Here is a 23,124-nt window from a genome sequence, read left to right as displayed (position 1 = left end):
TTCCAGAGAAAAATGGCCCATGAGTCAAGGGAAACTGACAGCCACCCGCCTCCCTGCAGTTTTTATTTGTTTGGGACTCAGATGGATGAAATGCCATTGGAGACAAGAAGGGCACATGGAGACCGTTTACTGCCACTTCCAGAAAAAGAGGAAAGGAGGCCCCCCGAAGAGAGTGAGCCTGAGACCGTGTTTCAGACAGAGACTCTGTATCACTGAGAGGCTGACTCCAGCTTCAAACCACCCCCTGGACCAATATTTGCACTCTCTCTTTGAATACCTATTATTCTAATCTATTCGGTTTAGTCATTCTGGCCTTAAAGCTGCCTAAGGAAACATTGGTTTTATGGTATACCTTCTTAACAAATAAGATTAGCATGGAGGGAGGTGCCTGGGGGACAGAATATTTCCTGGTTTAGAAAAATAAAATGGTGATCTCAGGAAAGAAGCTAATTTTGCACTCACTCCCTGTCAAGAAACCTTTCACCCTTTCCTCTTCTACTTCAGCCAGGGAACGAAAACGTCAGTTTGTTTTTAATGATGGTCAGAGACGACTCATCTAATGAGAGGATGGAGGTCCAAGATTGAGGTTGTGGAGACAAGGAGATGAAGATGTAAGGACCAAACGCGCAGCTGTCTCCCCTTGCTCACTCCCGAGATGTGTCCCGGCACTTTCTCTCCACGCCCTCTCCCCTTCCCAATGCCTGGCACTCCTCAGCACCCGCTCAGAAGCACACGCGACACAAACACACGCTGGGAAATGCACACATGCACGATTCCAAAAGGGGGTACGGCAGACATCCATATTCCCACGCCTCCAGCACACCGACGAGGCCGGGAGAAGGGACTGAGTTCCGTGGCTTGTCTGTGAAGACAGAAGCGATCAGAGCAAGTGGAGCTGGGCTCTGAGAGCAGGGCCTCGGAAGGAGGAAAGATGCGGCCAGAGGGGATCGGGAGCTGGCCGCGGCCAAGGGGAGAGATGCAGGCAGGGAGGGCCCAACGGCGCCGGATTTGCCCGGCGATCTCTAGAGGGAGAAAGCCTCGGCGCCCCAGGAGGAAACTGAGGCAGTGGAGCGAGAAACGCTTGGGATCGTGGGTGAGGAGAGGGGAGCGGACGACGTGGCTGTCAGAGGCAGGCGGGCTCGGAGCCAGCGGAGCAGCTGCCAGCGCGCCCTCGGCCCTGCCGCACCTGTAACGCCGGCTCGCACCTTCCCCGCCGCCCCGCGCCCCCACTCACCGAAGCGCCCCGGGAGCTGACGGCCGCGGGCGGCGACCGGCACGGGGACGGCGAGCGCGGCCGGCGACAGCAGCAGCAGCAGGAGCAGCAGCGGCGGCGGCCGGGCCACGGCGCGCAGGGGCGACCCCATCACCGCGGGCCCATCCCAGGCGGGCGCGCTCCGACTCGGCTCGGCTCGGGCTCCGGCGGGCGGCGCTCAGTCCATGGCTGCGCCCGGGAGGCAGCCGAGAAGCGCGGGCGGCGGCCCCGGGGAGGCGGCGGGGAGAGGAAGGAAGGACGGAGGGGCGCGCGGCCGCCGGCGCCTTCCGGCCCGGCGCCTCTCTCCGCGCTCCTGCAGCGGCGCCCGAGCCCCGGCGCTTCAACACCCCGGACAGCGCCGCCGCCGCCGCCCGCCCTGGCCACGCCTCCCGCCCACCGCCCCGCCCCTCGACGCCGCGCCGGGAGGAGCCCCGCGGCCCGCGCCCTCCGCCCCACCTGCGGGCGCCGCGCCCCTCCGCTCCGCCCCGCGCGCGCCCGCCCACCCCGCCTGCCCGGCCACGGGATGCCCTGGGAAGGGGGCCGGGTGGGTGTGGCATCGCCAGTTCCCAGACCTTGGACACGCCCCAGGGGCCAGAGTCTCTCCCCACCCTTCAAAAAATCGGAGATGGAGATGCTGGCACGCCCGAGAGCGCGCAGGGGGGTGCCCGGGGCCGTTGACACCTTCTCACCACCCCTTGGTCCCCTCGAGACAAGATGGCTGACCAGCGTTAGGGGCACGGCGGGAAGCCTTGGCGGAGTTTTCTGTTTTGTGTGGCTTTCCCGCGAGCGGCCTAATTAGCATGTGCCCTGAGGCACTGGACCAAGTGGCCACACTGTTCCTGCGCCAGCGGGTCCAGCGCCGACGACAGTCCCGTGAGTAAATGGTTGGAATTTAAAATACACGTGTTAAAGAGTCCAAAGCCGTTCAGAATTTTCTGTGCTCTGGCCCCCTAGGTCTGATGGCGACAGCCGTGCTATCCAATCCGGTCTCCACTGGCCGCATGTGGTGGTTGAGCAGCTTGGCATGTAGCTAGTGCGCCTGAGGACCCAACTTTTCTAATTTTATTACATTTAAATAGTCAACCTGTGGCTAGTGACAGCACAGGTGGACACTAGAGTCAGAAGGTCAACCGAAGCGTAAGGCAGCTTTGGGGGCTCTTTCCCTGTGGAAAGGGACGCTGGAGCTCACACACACAAAAAAAGCTGGAGGACTGAGGATCGGACTTTTATGGGAGAATCACCAAAGAATCAGAAGATACAGTTTCTGCATCCAGAGGGGTGATGATATGCACGGGAGTGTGTGGGAGCGGAGAGGGTCCAGGGCCCATTTTCTAACCAGAAATCAGAAAGCCCAGGAGCCAGACAAAGGCGAGTCCGCCAGTTACAGAGGAGCCTGTGGGAACCAAAAAAGTTATGGATGCCGGGTGGAAACCATTTTTGAATAATCGGGAGTTCCTTTCAAAGGAGGTCCGAGGATTTTGCAGTCCTAGGCAAAACGGTGATGTGGGCAGTCTACCTTGGATCCTTGAATCCTCCCATCTTCCCTACCCCCTGCCCCTTCTCAGGGTACCATCCATTCCCAGGTGTCCTGGCTCACAGGTTACTGGGATCCCCTAACCAGGGAAGGGCAATCCAAGGGGCAGTTAGCGCTGGGTTCTTAGGGACTTTGTGTAATTTCCTCCTCAGGAGATTGTTTCTCTAACTTATAAAAAGACCTAAGGCAAAGGCAGCCAGGAGTAATTTAATGATGGTAGAATTTTAGACAGAAAGAGAGTGTGCTTGTGTCTGTGTGTTTTCATAGTACACTTCCCCCAAATCATACCCCAGGGCTGTTGCTTTCAATATACATGTCGCTGCCTGGACAGCCCCAGTCTTCTGGCCTCCTGGGATGATCACCCTTCACTTTATCATACGACAAAGTGCTCAAGCCCTCTCTCACCTACTGTGGCATGTGTGTCCATGCTCTACGTTCTCAAGGTCAGCTCTCATTCCATGTTCTGTTCCTGTACCTTATCCCTCTGGTAATTTTTTTTTCCTTCCCGCCTATCCTTCCTCAGTCCACCCTTCCCTCAGCCCCATTTCCTTCTTTCTCTTAACAACACTGGCACAAGGATGGCCTTTAGAGGAGACTTTTATTGAAGGTTGGGGGTGACAAAGAGGGAATTACATCTCAGCCCAGCACAGCTACAGTTTAAAATGAATATCAGGCATTACTGTCCTCAAGTTAGTTCCCTGCATCACTAGCATTAGGAATTTTTCACTTTCTCCTCTGCTCCATTACCCACTCATTGATGTGTCCCCTCGTTCCTCCCCCACCCTTCTCAAATGCCCCTCTTATCCCTTTTTCCAAGAAAGCAGGTCCTCTTTCTCTCTGTTTCACTCTCTCCTTCAAACCATACATGGGTGGGGGGCAGGGTGTCTTATCTTTTGTGCCTCAAAAGCCCAAGGGGCTATCTCCCTAGAAAAAGAGCCCTTCCAAATCTGAGGGGCCACTGCCCCTCCCCCAGAATGCAGCAGCACAGCAGTCATCCTCATTACCTACCACAGCAAATTTTTCTCCTTTAGGGGAGTTTGTAACCTACAAAATCATGGCAAACTGGTTAAGAAACATGATGGTTTGAGAATTTTTTTTCACAGACTTCAGGTTTCCTCCTTTACTCACCTCGTTATTTTTAGTAGCCTGGACTCTGTGTTAAGGCAGCACTACTCTCACCTCAGTGACAAATGAGACTCCTCAAAGTGGAAATTATCAATGAGATGATTCATTCGCAAATACCATTTAAGAAAGGCTACAAGCTCAATTAGAGTAACAGGCAAACCACGATGTGTATGAGTAGGGCTGACACCAAAATGGAGATTGCATGATGTAGAGAAATAAACCACAAAGAAATCAGAGGGGCCTGGGCTGGAAGAAATCAGGCAGGCAGCCTGAGAAAACAGGAAAGCACTATTGAAGGGGGCTGCAGTGGGAAACAAGACGTGCTCAGATGAATGACTGTATTCTCAGAGGTCCCAAAAGCCATCTGGCAATAAATTTGGTGACAGAAACAACAGGAAAAGAAAAAAATATTAAGATCAAGACCAGCTAGTAGAAAGGAAAGCTTATTTGTGACATGATTCAGAAGTGTAAGGGCAGGACATGTAACTCTTTTAAATGAAATTACTTTGTGAGGCAGAAGGGTCTGTATCTAATTACCTTAACTCTGTTTCCCTGGTATAGACCAGGGGTCTAAGTAATCAGATATTCTGCCTGAAAGAGAGTTGCTAAATTTACATTGCAGAGACTGCCAAGTCTCAAAGAATGATGTCTCAATAAAACATGTTTACACTACATTCTTCCTTAGCCTAATTGTGCCTTTGGTATTTGGGAGGCCATTTTGGGGACTCACTATCTGTAACATTCATTGACGTTTACGGAGGATACTGTAAAGGGCCTAGAAGAAATTTAAGACACCATCATGAACCTACATCCTGGAGGATTATTTTTTGGTACTTCAGTATCTCCCAGTTCTGATTATAAGTCTTGTTTATTGTTAAACAAGTCTCTGGTGGGAAGGGATTATTTGTATTCTCATTATTTGACTTGCTGTTGAATAGCAGTTTTCTGAACAGGGACTTGTTTTATTCTAAGTACCCTGAACACAACTTCAGATATTAAGAGGAAGACTCTGACAGTGTCAAAGTAAAGGTAGTGAGAAAATGCTCCAGGAAAATTGGAAGTGAAAAATCAGAGGCAAGGGAAGAATTAAAAGGAGCATATAGGTGACAAAAAGCAAAAGTCACAAAACCTGCAAGAGACGGTAGCAGAAAGGGGCGTAGAGAGCATTGAATGGATTCTTCCTTTTTGGTGCCAGACACTGAGTATGTTTAACACTGATTCTGACTAGAACAGATCAATCTTGGGCTTCGTGCAAATGTTAACAAAATCTTAGTTCTGATAAAATGATAACGTAAAGGCAAAAAAAAAAAAAAGGGAACTGTAAAAGGAAAAAAAAAAAATTCCTTAGACATAACAAAGCCCAGTTCCAGAAGAACTCAATCTGAGGTAGCCCAGATTTCTGATCTGAAAGAAAATTGTGCCCTGCTCCTTCTGGAGTACTGGCCAGATGGCAACCATCAGATCAGTGTCATCAGTGCCTGGCAGTGAGACGTGGGGATATATATGTCTGTATGTGTATGTGTAGATATGTGTGTCATGTATGTACATGTATTTGTGACCCTGACATGATACCAACACACATATCTCCATGTGTGTCTGCATGGAGTGAAGATGTCTCAGTATCAGGGAAGATAGGCCTACCCATCTAAGGGTGAACAGGTGGCTCAGTTCTATCCAATGAGATACAAGGGGAAGTACAGTGGGGAATGCTGGGAAAATGTTTTCCTGCATATATGAAAGTGGCTCTGAAGGAAGACTCCTCTGCTTCACATTGCCTCTGCTTCCTGTGAAGATACTTGAAGCTGCTTCAGCCTTTTGACAACCTCAAAAAGCTGAGGTCATGAAAATGTCTGCCTTTCTTGATGGAGAGACAAGAGCTGAGAACAGATCCACGAAGACCCAGAGTTATGGGAGGAGAGGAGAAGCAATGTGAGAACCATTCAGAAAATTGGGACTTGTGGCCATTGAGGCATACCAAAGGCAGTCTCCATCTACTTCACAGTTTTTCCGGGGGGAGGCCTGTACTAAAATTCTCTGGAAAGGAGAGTGCTCACACACTTATTACACATAGAGCTTAATATTTCATCAATATCATAGCTTCCAGCCTGCATAAGTAGGTTTGAAAATAAGTTATTCTAACATTGAAAAGAACTAATGAATTAATAGTTTTCTGAGTTGATTTTACCAACCTACAAAGTTGGGTGCAATGAAACCTATAGAGAGAGACCATCCCTGCCTTGCTGAGTTTTCCAGTGCAACATGAAGTTCAAATGTTTGAGCCCTTTCAGGTGGCTGATACACAATCCAAAGATGATAGGCACCCTTCTTTGAACCAGAATGATTTCTTTAGCTTCCCTAGACTGTGTGCTATGTACAGCATTCAAAGATGTCCTTATTCTCTGAACCTTTTAGATGGGAGTGTCTCCTACATGTATTTATGCTTCATACCTTAGTACTTATAAAATTATTTAATCCATTATTGCACTCTTTCTGATATTCATGACATAGTCATGGCATGCCAGGATCTGTATATGATGCAATCTTACAGTTTACAGTGCTTATATCTTTAATGTAATAAGAACATATCCTTAACATTTGTAATCACAGGCCAAGGAATAACTCTTCCAAAAAGATTTTCAAGGTCAAAGTAGCCCCTCCTCAAACACAATACTATCAGGAGCCATGTCTTCTTTCAAGGGACTCTTGTCTGCCTAAGGAGTTAATTTGATGTTTGAACTTTTGGATTACAGTCATTATATCCCAGTGGAAAACATACAGGACTTGTGGCCAAATCCCACTTCTGTAGTGCATCAGCTCTTTAACCTTGAACTTGTCAAATGATAACAAATATCAAACTGTATTTGGCCAATCTGATGGTTTTGACTATATAAACTAGTGGTCCAGATTATACTTAATGACATTTCATAAGGATCAGAAAATATTTAAAGTGGGGCAACTGAGACTTGGAGTCTCTGTGTTAAAAAAAAAAAAAAAAAAATCACACAGCTGTAGAAGGATTAAATGAGATAATGAGTATGAAAACCCTGGAATATAGTTGAGGCTTAATGAATATTATTTAAATTTCAATCCTATTTGCTCATTACCATGAATTCCAAAAGGCTCATGTCTTATCAAACAGTATTAATTGTTTCCTATGTTGGTTTTTCCCTCTTCAGGTTGAAGGTTAATGCTTTTGATTTTCCAATTTTAGTGTCCTTACTTAGAAATACACATGGGCTTCCACTTGATCAGGAATAGCATTACTAAAAAGAGAGAGAGTTGAGGTGAAATTTTAAGACTAAAAAAGAGGTAGGCTTTGCAAGCTATGTGTTTGAGCCTATGCTAACCTGCATAGTCAAAATTATTCATTTTAGACAAATGTTTTGGTCTTCACTAATGACATAGCAGTTCTGGTCAACTATGTTGAAATTTCAATTATTGATTAAAATAGTCAAAACTGCCATATTGGCCACTTTTTTAAGGCATTTTTTTATTGAGATTGTTCACATACCATACAATTATCCAAAGATCCAAGTGTACAATCAATTGCCCACGGTACCATCATACAGCTGTACATCCATCACCACAATTATTTTTTTTTCAATTTTTAGAACATTTTCATCACTCCAGAAAAGAAATAAATATGGAAAAAGGAAACTCAAATCCTCCCATACCCCTAACCATCCCCCCTCCATTATTGATTCATAGTATTGGTATAGTACATTTGTTACTATTGATGAAAGAATGTTAAAATACTACAAACAGTAGTGTATAGTTTGCAATAGGTATATTTTTTCCTATATGCCCCCATCATGAACTTCTAGTTATAGTGTCATATATTTTTCTAGTTCATGAGAGAGATTTCTAATATATGTACAGTTAATCATGGACATTGTCCACCACAAGATTCACTGTTTTATACATACCCATCTTTTAACCTCCAACTTTCCTTCTGGTGACATCTGTGACTCTAAGCTTACCCTTTGCACCACATTCACACACCATTCAGCACTGTTAGTTATTCTCACAATGTGCTACCATCACCTCTGTCCATTTCCAAACATTTAAGTTCACCCTAGTTGAACATTCTGCTCATAATAAGCAACCACTCCCCATCCTTTAGCCTCATTCTATATACTGGTAACTTATATTTCATGTCTATGAGTTTACATATTATAATTAGTTCATATCAGTGAGACCCTGCAATATTTGTCCTTTTCTGTCTTATTTCACTCATTATAGTGCCCTAAAGGTTTCTTCATCAACCCATTTTTTTAAGATAGTTTTGTTCACACATCATACATTCCATCCTAAGTAAACAATTGATGGTTCCCTGTATAGTCACATATTTATGTATTCAGCACCATCGCCACTATTTATATAAGGACATCTCCATTCCTTCCACAAAGAAGGAGGAAGAGTCAAAGAAGGTAGAGAGACAAAAGAAAAAGAAAAAACAAAGAGAGAAAAAACAAAACATGACAACTGGGAAGCAACAAAAGGAAAGATAGAATTAAACTAAAGTAGAATAAAGAGTCAGACAACATCACCAATGCCAACTCCCATACCCTTCCCTGATGCCCCCTCCCCCATCACCCATGCATTTAGCTTTGGTATATTGACTTTGTTACATTAAAGGAAGCATAATACAGTGTTTCTGTTAATTTCAGTCTCTAGTTTGCATTGATTGTATTTTCCCCCCAATCACACTCTATTTTTAACAACTTGCAATGTTGACATTCATGTAAAAACATATTTTTACCTTTCATCACAATCGTTGAGCACCCTAGGTTTCATTGAGTTATACAACCCCAGTCTTTATCTTTCCTTTTTCCTTCTGGTGTCCCTCATGGTCCTAACCAACCATACTCACAGTCATCTTTGTTCAGTGTACTTACATTGCTGTGCTACTATCTCCCAAAATTGTTTTCCAAACCTCTCACTCCTGTCTTTTCCTTTCTGTCTGCAGTGCTCCTTTTAGTGTTTCCTGTAGAGCAGGTATCTTGTTCACAAACTCTGTCATTGTCTGTTTGTCAGAGAATATTTTAAGCTCTCCCTCATATTTGAAGGAGAGTTTTGCCAGATATAGGACTCTTGGTTGGTGGTTTTTCTCTTTCAGTACTTAAATATATCACACCACTTCCTTCTTGCCTCCATGGTTTCTATTGAGAATCCACACAGTCTTTTCAAGCTTCCTTTGTATGTGATGGATTGCTTTTCTCTTGCTGCTTTCAGGATTCTCTCTTTATCTTTGACATTTGATAATCTGATTATCAAATGTCTTGGCATAAGCCTATTCAGATCTACTCTGTTTGGAGTATGCTGTGTTTCTTGGATCTGTAATTTTATGTCTTTCATAAGAGATAGGAAATTTTCATTGATTATTTCCTCTATTATTGCTTCTGCCCCTTTTCCCTTCTTTTCTCCTTCTGGGACACCCATGACACGTACATTCCTGTGTTTCATATTTCATGTTGTCATTCATTCCCAGAGGTGTTTCTCATATTTTTCCATTCTTTTATCTGTTCTTTTGTGTGAAGTCTTTCAGGCATCTTGTTCTCCAGTTCCTGAGTGTTTTCTTCTGCCTCTTGAGATCTGCTGTTGTATGTTTCCATTGTGTCTTTCATCTCTTGTGTTGTGCCTTTCATTTCCATAGATTCTGACAGTTGTTTTTTCAAACTTTGAATTTCTACCTTATGTATGCCCAGTGTTTTCATTATACGCTTCATCTCTTTTGCCATATCTTCCCTAAGCTTTTTGAATTGATTTAGCATTAATTGTTTCAATTCCTGCATCTCAGCTGAAGTGTAAGCTTGTTCCTTTGACTGGACCATAATTTCATTTTTCTTAGTGTAGGTTGTAGTTTTCTGTTGTCTAGGCATCTGGTTTCCTTGGTTACCCCAATCAGGTTTTCCCAGATCAAAAGGGGCTCAGGTCTTGGAAGGAGGAAATAGTATCCGGTTTCCCTGAGGGTGTGTCTTAGAAGACTGATACACCCTGTGAGGCCTCAAGTCACTGTACTTTTCTGTCCAGCAGTGGCACCTGTCAGCCTGTAACTCCAGAGTGGTGTCAGGAGGTGTGGCCAGTGGCTGTTTTCCCCCAGACTCTGGGGTCTGGTCCTGAATGGAAGGCAGGTAGTAAAGCTTGGCACCACCTCCTTCCTCTTAGGGAAGATACAACCCCTGGGGAGAGATCATTTGCATTTGAATAGGCTCTCTGACTCTGCTGTCTCCACCCTTGTCTGGGTCAGAGTGCTGGGAACTGAAAATGGCTGAGGCTTTCTCCACTGAGTCAAAAAAGGGACAGAAAGCCCCCCTTCAGGGCCACTCTGTGGCCACCCTCAGTTTCTTCCATCGGCCAGAGACAGCGCCTGGTCCTCTGGGCTCCCACTCCCTTCCAGAGAGGTCCTCCAGCTTTCCAAGTTCAGTCATCACCAAAAGCCTCAGTCTGCTTGTTGGGGATTCATAGGTTGTATTGATCAGTCCATGTTTGTTAATTAAAACCTCAGTTGGAGCTAGGCTGAGCTCTATTTGCTTGCTCAGAGAGTGCTGCTCTCTATCACAGCAAGGCTTTGCAGTTTGGGCTGTCAGTGGGGGGGAGGGGGCTCTTGACTTGGATCTGCAGTTTTTACTTACAGATTTTATGCTGTAATCTCAGGCATTCCTCCCAATTCAGGGTGGTGTCTGATGAGTGGACAGTCCCCCTGCAGTTATTCCAGATTATTTACTAGTTCTTTCTGGTTGTTTATTAATTGTTCCAGGGGGACTAACTAGCTGCCATCTTCAACATGATATCAACATGATATAGGTTGGGAGCCAACCATTTGCAATCTGAATGTGTCCTAAATGTGCCAGCTCAAGCCTCCTCAGGCCACTTTCAATTAGATTAACTGAGTGTTGCCGTTTGAATTTCTGAACTAGAGTTTCCACAAAGCAGGGATTCATTGTGCTCATTTATAATGTCAAAGCCTCCTCGTTTACAATTTGTCTTTCAGCTTGAGGATTATAAAGGACCTATCAAGCCTTAATTAATTAAACTGTGGCCCCCCTTTGGAGAGGAGAGTATCTCTCTGACCAAATGCAAGGGAGCTAAGACCACAGAGGATGGGTGAATAAAGTTCTAAATTTGAATTCAAATGAGGCTCATTGGCAAAGTCAAACTAGCACAGCTTTGCATCTGATACGGATTCTAATTTCCAATGGGTTACATCTGAGAATCAGGCAACTTGATTGGTGTGAAGAGTAAATTCCAATTTGAATGCCATGTCTTCTGGTTTGCTAATGCTGTTATTATGCAAAATACCAGAAATGGTTTGGCTTTTATAAAGGGAGTTTATTTGGTTACAAATTTATAGTTCTGAGGCCATAAAAGTGTCCATACTAAGGCATCAACAAGAGGATACCTTCACTGAAGAATGGCCAATGGCATCTGGAACACCTCTGTCAGCTGGGAAAGCACGTGGCTGGCATCTGCTTTTCCTTTGCTTTCAGATTGTGTTTCAAAATGGTGTTCTCCAAAAGGTCTCCGAGCATGTCTCTCTTAGCTTCTCTAGAGCAATCTCTAGGCTAGCATCTCCAAACGTCTCCAAGCATCTCTGAGTGTCAGTTCCCAAGTGTCTCTCCAAAAGTTTCTCCCAGCTACTCTTAGCTCCTTCTGTTTGTGTGCTCTTTTGTAGGACTCCAGTGATTAAATTAAGACCCACCCTAAATGGGGAGGGTCCATATCTCCATGGAAATAATTTAATGAAATGTTTTGCCCACAGTTGATTGAGCCACATCTCCATGGAAACACTCAGTCAAAAGATTAATGTCTGCCCTCACAAGATGGCATTAAAGAACATGGCTTTTGGGGGATATATTTCCAAACCAGCACATCATGTATCCTCACTTCCTACTTTAAAGCTTTATTAAAACCTCTTTGTAGGAGGGGGCAAGATGGCGGCATAGAGAGGAGTGGAAGCTAAGTAGTCCCCCTGGAACAACTACAAAAAACCAGAAACAACTAGTAAATAATCCAGAATAACTGCAGGGGGACAAACGAGACCATCCACTCATCATACACCAACCTGAATTGGGAGGAATGCCCGAGAACACAGCATAAAATCTGTAAGTAAAGCCTGCGGAACCAAGTCGTGAGACCCCCTCCCCCATAGCCCGAGCTGCAAAGCCTCGTGGTGCCAGAGAGAAGCTCTCTCCCAGCAAGTGAATATAGCTCAGCTGAGCTCCAACTGGGGTTTTAAGTAGCGAGTGTGAACTGCTCACTACAGGTACACATCCCCAAAAAAACAGAGGCTTTGGGTGACGACTGACCTTGGAGAGCTGGAGGGTCGCCTTGGACTGGGTCTGAAGGGGATTGTTTCTTTTTTGGCTCAGTGGAGAAAGCCCCAGTCATTTTCAGTTTCCAGGGCTGTGACTCGGGGAAGGGTGGCGACAGCACAAGCAGAGAGTGAGACCATTGAAATGCTAATGACCTCCACCTGGGGGCTCTGTCTTCTCTAGGAGGAAAGGGGTGGGGCCTTTTCCATTCAGAACCAGACCCCAGAGCCTGGGGGAACATAGCCATACCTCCTCACACCAGTCAAGAATTATAGGCTAACAGGCATCACCTGCTGGGCAGAAAAGCACAGTGACCTGAGGCATCAAAGGCTGGAGCAATTTTCTAAGACACACCTGCAGGGAAACCAGATACTGAATATTTCTTCCCTCTGGGACCTGAGCCTGTTCTGGTCTGGGAAAACCTGATTTGGATAACCAAGGAAACTATGCCTAGACAACAGAAAATTACAGCCTACACTAAGAAAAACAAAGTTATGGCCCAAAGGAACAAATGTACACTTCAACTGAGATACAGGAATTTAAACAACTAATGCTAAATCAAATCAAAAAGTTTAAAGAAGATATTGCAAAAGAGATAAAGGCTGTAAAGGAAGTACTGGGCATGTATACGGCAGAAATCAAAAGTTCAAAAAAACAACCAGTAGAATATATGGAAATGAAAGGCACAAAACAAGAGATGAAAAACACAATGGAAACATAGAACAGCAGATCTCAAGAGGCAGAAGAAAACACTCAGGAACTGGAGAACAAAACACCTGAAAGCCAACACACAAAGGAGCAGATGGGAAAAGAATGAAAAAATATGAGCAACGTCTCCGGGAACTCAAAGATGAAACAAAGTACAATAATGTACATATCATTGGTGTCCCAGAAGGAGAAGAGAAGGGAAAGGGTGCAGAAGCAATAATAGAGGAAATAATTAATGAAAATTTCCCATCTCTTATGAAAGACATAAAATTACAGATCTAAGAAGCGCAGCGTACTCCAAACAGAAGAGATGTGAATAGGCCTACGCCAAGACACTTAATAATCAGATTATCAAATGTCAAAGACAAAGAGAGAGTCCTGAAAGCAGCAAGAGAAAAGCGAACCATTACATACAAAGGAAGCTTAATAAGACTATGTGCGGATCTCTCAGCAGAAACCATGGAGGCAAGAAGGAAGTGGTGTGATATATTTAAGATACTGAAAGAGAAAAACCGCCAACCAAGAATCCTGTATCCAGCAAAGCTGTTCTTCAAATATGAGGGAGAGCTCAAAATATTTTCTGACAAACAGACAATGAGAGACTTTGTGAACAAGACACCTGCCCTACAGGAAATATTAAAGGGAGCACTACAGGGTGATAGAAGACAGGAGTGCATGGTTTGGAACACAATTTTGGGAGATGGTAGCACAACAATGTAAGTACACTGAACAAAGATAACTATGAATATGGATGAGAGAGGAAGGTGGGGAGCATGTGAGACACCACAAGAAAGGAGGAAAGGTAAAGACTGGGACTATGTAACTTGGTGAACTATAGAGTATTCAACAATTGTGATAAAATGTACAAATATGTTGTTTTACAAGGAAGAACAAGCAAATGTCAACCTTGCAAGGTGTTGAAAATGGGGAGGCACTGGGGGAGGGATGCAATCAGCATAAACTAGAGACTGTAACTAATAGAATCATTGTATTATGCTTCCTTTAATGTAACAAAGGTGATATACCAAGGTGAATGCAGATAAGAGGGGGCGATAGGGGAGGCATGTTAGACACTTGACATTGGTGGTGGTGTCTGATTCTTTATTCTACTTTGATTTAAGGTTATTTTTCCTTTTGCTACTTCCTAGCTGTCATTTTTTTTTCCTCTTTCTTTTGCCTCTCTACCTTCTTTGACTCTCCCTCCTGCCTTGTGGAAGAAATGTAGATGCCCTTATATAGATAGTGGTGAAGATAGTGAACACATAAATGTATGACCATGCAGAGAACCATCGATTATTTACTTGGGATGGAATGTATGGTGACTGAACAAAACCATATTAAAAAAAAAAAAATGGGTTGATGACAAAATCTCAAGGGCAATATACTGAGTGAAATAAGCCAGACACATAAGGACAATTATGGCAGGGTCTCACTGATAGGAATTAATTATAATATGTAAACTCATAGACATGAAATATAAGGTGCCAAGATATAGGACAAGGTTTAAGAATGGGGAGTGGTTGCTTAGTATGAGCAGAATATTCAACTAGGATGAACTTAAATGTTTGGAAATGAACAGGGGTGTTGGTAGCAAGATGTGAGAATAACTAACAGTGCCGAATGGTGTGTGAATGAGGTGGAAAGGGAAAGCTCAGAGTCATATATGTCACCAGAAGGAAAGTTGGAGGTCAAAAGATGGAAATGTATAAAACTGAATCCTATGGTGGGCAATGTCCATGACCAACTGTACAAATACTAGAAATCACTTCCATGAACCAGAACAAATGTATGACAATACAATTAGAATTTAATAATAGAGGGGCATATAGGGAAGAACTATATACCTATTACAAACTATATACTACAGTTAGTAGTATTTCAACATTTTTTCATAAACAGTAACAAATGTACTATACCAATTCTACGAGTCAACAATTGAGGGGGGTTGGTTAGGGATAGGGGAGGATTAGAGTTTCCTTTTCTTTTTTTCTTTTTTCATCTTTCACTTTATTTCTTGTCTGGAGTAATGAAAAGTTTCTAAAAATTGAACAAAAATTAAGTGTGATGGATGCACAGCTGTATGAGGGTACCCAGGGGCAAGTGATTGTACACTTTGGATCTTTGGATAATTGTATGGTATCTAAACAATCTCAATAAAAATGAAAAAAAAAAAAAAAAAAACCTCCTTGTAAGCCACTTTAGTGACCATGGACATCTGTAAATAATCATCAGTGCAGGAGTGTTCATTTGGTACCCACTATGTACTCAGCAGAATGCTAAACTGCTAGGAACGATGACAAGGAATATCCTCTGAAAATAAGGAAAAGGGAAAATACTTGTTAATACCTCCTGTATGTTAGGCACTTCACATGGATACTTTGCCAATGTGAGACGAGTATTAATTTCCCAATTTTACAGTTAAGGAAAGTGAGTATCAGAGAGCTTACATTAACTGGCCAAACCTTACAGCCAATAACAGCTAAACTAGGACTTGAACCCAGATTTGATTTCAAAGCTAATGCCAGAATTTCAAAGTGTGTTTCATAGACATTCAGAACCAAGAGATGCTCCTGGCATGGAAAGTTCCAAAGGTGGACCGGGGTCATGTTAACAGGCCACAGGAACAAACTTGAAGAGCTCCTATTGGCCAATAATGGAAACATTTTATCATAAAAAAAAAATAATGCATCGCAACATTGTGAATGAGATTAATCCCACCTAATGGTTTACTTGGGAGTGGTTGAAATGGGAAAGTCTATGTTGTATATATTTTTCCACAATTTAAAAAAAAAGAAAAGAAAAGAAAGAGCAACTAAAGACACAGTGACAATTAAAGGCAACACATGATACCAGACAGGATCTAACAAGGAATGAGAGAAGGCTCAAAAGAACATTATTGGGATATGGAACTTTATACCAATGTTAAATTTCTTGAACTTGGTAACTGCATGTGATGGTTTGAAGCTGTATGTACCCCAGAAAGATCATGTTCAGAAAAGATCAGCTAATCCATTCCTGTGGGTGCAGACCTGTTGTGTGTGGGACCTCTTGATTAGGTTATTTCAGTTGAGGCTGCCCCAGGTGGGTCTTAATCCTCTTACTGGAGTCCTTCATAAGAGGATAAAAGACAGAGAGAAGCAACAGAAAAAAGCCCAGAGAAGTTTAGAGAGAAGGACACATAGAAGCTAAGAGAGACAGAAGCTAAAAGAGAGAAGCACACAGAAGCTCAGAGAGGAAGCCACTGAGGCACGAAGCGGGAAGCAACAAAACCGGAAGAGAAGGGAAAGCCCAGCAGAGATGCCATGTGCCGACGCTGTCTTCAGAAGCCAGGTATCATCCTGTGGATGCCTTGATTTGGACATTTTCACAGCCTAAGAACTGCAAGCTTGTAAGTTAATAATCCCCATTGTAAAAGCCAACCCATTTTGCAACCAAGAAGTTAGGATTTAACAAATGATTATGATTACTGAATCATTATAGAGATATTTCTTTTTATACTTTCTAGCATATTAGAATAGCCAGAAGGAAATACCTAAAATTACTGAACTGTAATACAGCTGTCTTGATCTTTGATAATGTTGTATAACTATGTAGACTTTATCTTGTAATTATGAAAACCTTGTGACTGACCCCCAATTGTACCCCCTTATGCTGTTTATCAACTTTACAGGTTTATAATCACTAAAGACAGCCCCTAATGTTTATTAATGAAAGGCCTTGAGTCAGCCCATAATTAACCCACTCCAATTCCAAAACTATCTTGCTAGATGGAGCTGGATCTAACCAAAATTGGCCCACCTGACATGCATAATAACTTAAACTTTAGCCTAAAAGTGACCAATACCTCATTATAATACTAAAAATCACACCCACTATCATATTAAGGCTTCCATTTTCCAATATACATTCTGTGGCTAAGCATGTAATCAATCATCTCTAACTTCATCATCTCAAGGGATTGTACTCATTAACCTAAAACATGCCCATTTTTTAGTATTATAAAAACATCAGAGTTACTGCAATTCAGGGAGACAGATGTTTAGGCTGATAGGCCATCTGATTTCCTGCTTCATGCTTAGCAAAAAAACTCTTTCTCTCTTTGAAACCCTGGTGTCTCAAGAATTAGTCATCTGAGGACATTGGGCAAAGAATCCTCCACTTTCGATTGGTATAAATTTCTGGTATATTGCACTTTGTCGGCTTTAGCAAACTAAAACACTGCACTTAAGGTGAATATTTAAGTGAATATCCTTGTGCTTAGGAAATGTACATGGAAATGTAAGTGTTCAAGGACCATGATGCAAGGTCTACATGCAAGTGTCCAGAAAATGGATTAGTAAGTGGAGAGACAGACAGATAGACAGATAGATAGGTAGATAGATGGATGATAAAATGATTGATGGATAGATAAAATGATACGGAAAATGTTAAAATGGTGGGTCTGCGTCTTTCAGGTGATGTTGGAGTTCTCTGTGTAGGGTTATATTATTTTTGTAACTGTCCTGTAAACTTTGAAAGTATTTCAAAATAAAAGTTTAAAATTTAAAAAGAGAATAATTACTTTGATGTGTTAAATTCATCAGATATATACAAAGCTATTTGTTCATAATGAGAGATAAAATGACTAATAACCTTTAGAGGTTGCTAGGACACCAATTCATTTTTCTGAATATTGGTAAAGTGAGGGAATCCAAAGTATTTATCCTGACTTTACTGCATGAATATTTCATGGTAACCATGTGATTGAGGAGGGAAAGATCTTCTTTATTAAGTAAGTAAGTAAGTAAGTAAGTAAGTAAATAAATAAATAAATAAATAAATAAATAAAGTCCAGGTTATCAATGTAAAAAGAATGATAGATTTAAAAAAAATCACCACTTTGTAACCTTTACTGAAAAACATGTTTTGAGGTAACAGTCATCAATTGCTGGTAACTAAAAGTGGAGCTAATAAAGATATGAGATCACCAAGATATAATAGAAGTACACAGCACTCCTATTCAATAGTCTTGGGTGTAAACATTGAAGATGAGTCTAATCAGGCCTCTAGCAGTATATAGAAAATATAGGGAATAAATAAAAACATGATTTAAAAATAGAACAAGGATGTAATCAGCCAAATGAAGAATGTGTAAAATTCTAAAGGACAGAGATTGAATTCCACCTTAACTGAAGTAGCCTACCTACAATGGGTTTGCACCCACAGGAATGGATTAGTTTTAAGAACATGTTTTGGGGTATATATGGCTTCAAACCACAAACATGTAAAGAAGCAGAAAAGTATGACTCATACAATGGAAAGAAAGGTAGCAATAAAATTGGTTTTAAGAGTGACCAGATGTTGAATTTAACAACAAAAACAACGACAACAAAAAACAAAGACTTCAAAATAACCATCATAAACATGTTTACATAACTAAAGGAAAGCATGTTTTAAAGAAGTAATGGAAGGTATAATGACAATGTTGCATCAAATATAGACTACCAATAAAGAGATAGAATTTATAAAAAAAAAAACCAAGTGGAAATTCTGGAGTTCTAAAGATAAAGGAAATAAAAAATTCACTAGAGGGGCTCAATGGTAGATTAGAGCTGACAGAAGAAAGAATTTGCAAACTTGAAGATAGATTGATAAAGATTATGTGAACCAAAAAAAAAAAAAAAAGAGAGAGAAAAAATGAACAGAGCCTGAGGAAAATGTGGGACATGATCAAGTGTGCCAATATACATGTAATGGGAATAACAGTAGAAGAGGAGAGAGAGAAAGCGGAAGAAAAAAATTCAAAGAAATAATGGCAGAAAACACCTCAAATTTATTGAAAAACAATACCATTCTGGAAACTCAATTAACTCCAAGTAAGAGAAACACAAAGAGAACCACAAATAGACACATCATGTAAAAATGCTGAAAGTCAAAGTCAAGGAGAAATCTTGAAAGCCATAAAAGAAAAGCAATTTATCACATGCAAGGGAACCCCAATTAGACTAAGGCTGACTTCTCAGTAGAAACTGTGATGGCCAGAGGCAGATGGATGACATATTCAAAGTGTTCAAAGAAATAAGCTGCAACCCAAGCATTCTATAACCAGCAAAGTTACCTTTCAAAAATGAAAGTGACATAAAAACTTCCCCAGATAAACATAAACTGAGAAAATTTGTTGCTAGCAGATTCACCTTATAAGAAATACCCAATGAAATTCTTCAGGCTGAAAGCAAGTGACCCTAGACAATACTTGAAATCCATGCAAAATTCAATGCACACCAGTAAATGTAATTATATAATTATAAAAAAAGTATAATTGCTTATTTATAAATGAACTTAAAAACATAAATCCATATGCACCTTTCTTCTCACAACTGACACATACATGTGCATATAATATATAACATATATATTATATTTAATTATATATTATATAGACCTGAACATGCCTTTTGTGGGCGACATGATTCAGTACCCAACAGATGGTAAAGTAATAATTATAACATAGTGTTGGGTTTATAACATTAATCAATTATAATATGTATAAAAATAATACCACAAAAAGGAGTTTTAAAAAATTCTCCACAAAGGGAGAAAGGGAATAGAGTTATATAATAACATTGTTATATATCACTGAAATTAAGCTAGTATAAATCTAAAGCTAATTCTGATAAGCTAAGATGTATATGCTAAACTCTACTGCAATCCTTAAAAAAGAATTGCAGACAAATAGTGAAAAAATTCATGAAAGAAATGAAAATCCTACATTACAAAATATTCACTTAATGTGAAAGAAAGCAGGAAAGGAAGAAAAGAGAAATAAAAAAGACATAAGATATATAAAAAAACAAAAAGTAAAATGGCAGATATAAATACAACTGTGTTAATAATAACATTAAATGTAAATGGATTAAATATTCCAATCAAAGGCAAAGACTGGATTAAAAAAACACAATCCAATTATATGCTTTCAACAGAAGACACATTTTAGATTCAAAGATACAAATGGTGTTGTTATTTTTTTAGACATTCCAAGAGGTGTGTAGTGATATCTCATCATGATTTTAATTTGCATTTCCCTAATGGCTAATGATGTTGAGCATTTTTTCTTATACTTATTTGCCACCTGTATCCTTTTCAGTAAAATATCTCTTCTTCATGTCTTTTGCCCATTCTCTAATTGAATTTGTTTGTATCTTTACTGTTTAGTTTTGATTTTTTTTTTTATGCATTCTATACAATAATCCTTTGTCAGATATGTGATTTTCAAATATTTTCTCCCAAGCTACAGCTTGTCTTATCATCCTCCTACTACGGTCTTTCACCAAGGAAAAGTTTTTAATTTTAATGTATTATGATTATCAATTTTTCCTTTTATGGGTATTGCTTTTGATGTCAAGTTTAAGAACTCTTTGCATAATACTAAATACTGAATTTTTTTCTGTTTTTTTTTTTTTTTTCCTAAAAGTTTTGTTTTACGTTTTACATTTAAATCTGTGGTCCATTTTGATTACTATTTGAATAAGGTGTGAGACTTAGTTTGAGATTCACCTTTCTGCCTATGAATTGTTCCAGCATCATTTGTGGAAAAGGCAATCTTTCTTCCATTGAGTTTCTTTTGCACCATTGTAAAATCAGTTGAGCATATTTGTGTAGATCTATTTCTGGGTTCTCTATTCTGTTTAATTGATCCATGTGTTTATTCCTCTGTCAATACCACAAAGTAATGATGACTATAGCTCATATAATAAACAAGTCTCAAAATCAGATAAACTGACTCCTCTCACTTTATTCATACTTTTCAAATATTTTTAGTTATATCAGTTCCTTTGTTCCTTTTTATTTTTGTTTATCTATGAGTGTCTTGATTTCTCCTTCATTCTTAAAGGATAGTATTACCAGATATAGGATTCTTGTTTGACACATTGTTCTCTCTCTCTCTTTTTCCCTCCCTACCCCCCCCCATGTTAAATCCCATTGCCTTCTGGCCTCCATAGTTTCTGATGAGAAATGAGATGTTAATCTTATTGAAGATACCTTGTAGGTGACAAGGTGCATCTCTCTTGCTTCTTTCAAAATAGCTCTTTGTCTTTGGATTTTGACAATGTGACTCTAATGTGTTGGTATGGATCTCTTTGAGTTTATCCTACTTTGAATTTGTTGAGCAACTTAGATATGTAGATTCATGTCTTTCATCAAATTTGGAAATTTTTAGTCATATTTCCTCAAATACCCTTTCTGCCCCTTTTTCTCTCTCCTCTCCTTCTGGGACTCCTAGTATGGAAGCCCTGATTTTCCAAAGACCATCTCCCCCTGTCTTTTCCTTCAGGCTTTAGGCTATTTCTCAACCATATCTTTTGCCACAATTGGGTACAGCTTTTTCATTCACCTTACAATGTTTTTGAGCAATACCCACAGCTTTTCTGCCCTGAGTGTCTTTCAAGTTAGGCAAAAGAGAGATGAGCACCTTACATCTGTCCTTAAAGTAGCCCTCTGACAGGTTAGAACAGATGTCTTAGTTAGCCAGGGCTGCTGTCACAAATGCTACAAACTCGTTTTGGCTTAACAACAGGAATTTATTGGCCTACAAAATTTTGAGGCTATAAGAAGTCCAAAATCAAGATATGGGCAAAGCCTGCTTTCTCCCAGAATCTGTAGTGTCTGGTGCCAGCAATTCTTGGGGTTCCTTGGCTTGTATTTCTGCTTCCCATCACATGGCAATGTTCTCGCTTCTCTGGCTTTTGCAATGTGTGGGTTCTCTTTATAAGACCCCCAGTAATATGGATTAAAGCCCAACCCTGATTCAGTTGACCATCCCTAGATAGGACCTTCAAAGATCCTATCCACAAATGAGTCCATACCCTAACACACCTTAACATATTCAAAGATACTATTTACAATGGGTTCATACCCACAGGAATGTGAATTAAGATTAAAACATGTCTTTTCTGGGGGCATGATTTAATCTACCACAACAGACAAATACAATAATTTGAAATTATGACCTGCTCTGCTCCCTGCAAACCAAGGACCAGGATCCCACACTGGGAATTCAGGCTGCTGCCTTCAAGGTCACCACCAACCCAGAGAGGACGTGGGGCAAGGGCCAGTAAAAATGCTACCAAGTTTTCCTAACATTTATAAGTTGCTTTTTTCTCAATTCAGCATTTGCTTGGCTACTATAAACCTTTGACTGTTTTCCCGAGTTCTGACAAAGTTGGGTCTGCTAGTTCCTGCTTGTTTTTCAATGTTTCTGTGGAAGGGCAGGTGTGTAGAGCTGCCGATTGCCATTTTGCTGACATCACTCTCTAAATGTTGTGATTATTTATAATTCACTTGATAGTCACAGAATTCCATGAGGTTGTACTATTATTATCCCCATGTTACAAAAGAGAAAACTGAAAGAGGTAAAAATATTTTAACAAAGTCATATAACTAGTAAGCGGTGGGGCAAGAATTCAAATCCAGATTGTCTAGCTCCAGAGTCTGTTCTCCACATTAAAACTATATAGTGTTTACAATAGCTACCATATTCCAAAACATATATTTAATATGGAATGTGAACAACTTAAGTCATATTTAGTCACATGACCACATTTAGCTGCAAGGAAGGCAGAGAAATGTAATCTTTATTCTGGGTGGTCATGTGCTTGCCTAGTTGTAGTCACAGACCCCAGGTCACTTATATAATGTTAGAGCTTTTATTGAGAAAGAGTGTGATACAGAAAATTTGATTTAAGGACATATGTTTGTATTTGAAAGGACTTAAAATATAGCAAATGACCAAGCCTCACTTAGTCTTTCTTACCATATGAAACATCCCATTATACCCTGCCGCTAACTTTTCTTGCCATGCTTGATGATGCTATAACTCTCTGAAGGAATTACCTTGCAAATAAAATTAGTTTTACTTGTCTATTCCTATATCCACCTCTCATTGTCTCCATATTTATAACTACACTCAGATCCTAGCATGTCCAGTAGAACCAAATACAAAGTCAAACATGGAAAAGGAAGTCTTATACAACAATAAACTTGGTGAGTAAACTAATTTATATAAGCAAAAATCTCAGATTTGTGTGGTAATGGAATCTGTGTATACTCAATCAGTGATAAAAAAAAAAGTAGGTCAAATTAACTTTATTGATATTTGTGCATTCAGCATGCTACTTTGAGCTGCTGGGATTATTTCTAATTTTGCCTATTTG

The 23,124-nt window shown here is 40.8% G+C and overlaps 1 protein-coding gene and 1 long non-coding RNA gene across 2 annotated transcripts in view; one reads left to right on the top strand and one right to left on the bottom strand.

Annotated features, from left to right (window-relative positions):
* Window positions 1–1,597, bottom strand: part of PTPRN2 (protein tyrosine phosphatase receptor type N2) — a 1,313,563-nt gene extending 1,311,966 nt beyond the window's left edge. The window contains exon 1 of the mRNA XM_037835719.1: window positions 1,235–1,597. Coding sequence (XP_037691647.1) covers window positions 1,235–1,364 — 130 coding nt within the window. The 5' untranslated portion in view covers window positions 1,365–1,597. The remainder of the gene's footprint in view (window positions 1–1,234) is intronic.
* A 158-nt stretch (window positions 1,598–1,755) lies between these two features.
* Window positions 1,756–23,124, top strand: part of LOC119533856 — a 46,063-nt gene continuing 24,694 nt past the window's right edge. The window contains exon 1 of the long non-coding RNA XR_005216910.1: window positions 1,756–2,125. This is a non-coding gene — a long non-coding RNA (uncharacterized LOC119533856). The remainder of the gene's footprint in view (window positions 2,126–23,124) is intronic.

The sequence above is a fragment of the Choloepus didactylus genome, chromosome 5 (genome assembly GCF_015220235.1).
Source record: "Choloepus didactylus isolate mChoDid1 chromosome 5, mChoDid1.pri, whole genome shotgun sequence".
NCBI classification, from domain to species: Eukaryota; Metazoa; Chordata; class Mammalia; order Pilosa; family Megalonychidae; genus Choloepus; species Choloepus didactylus.
This window is presented reverse-complemented; position numbering and strand designations above follow the sequence as displayed.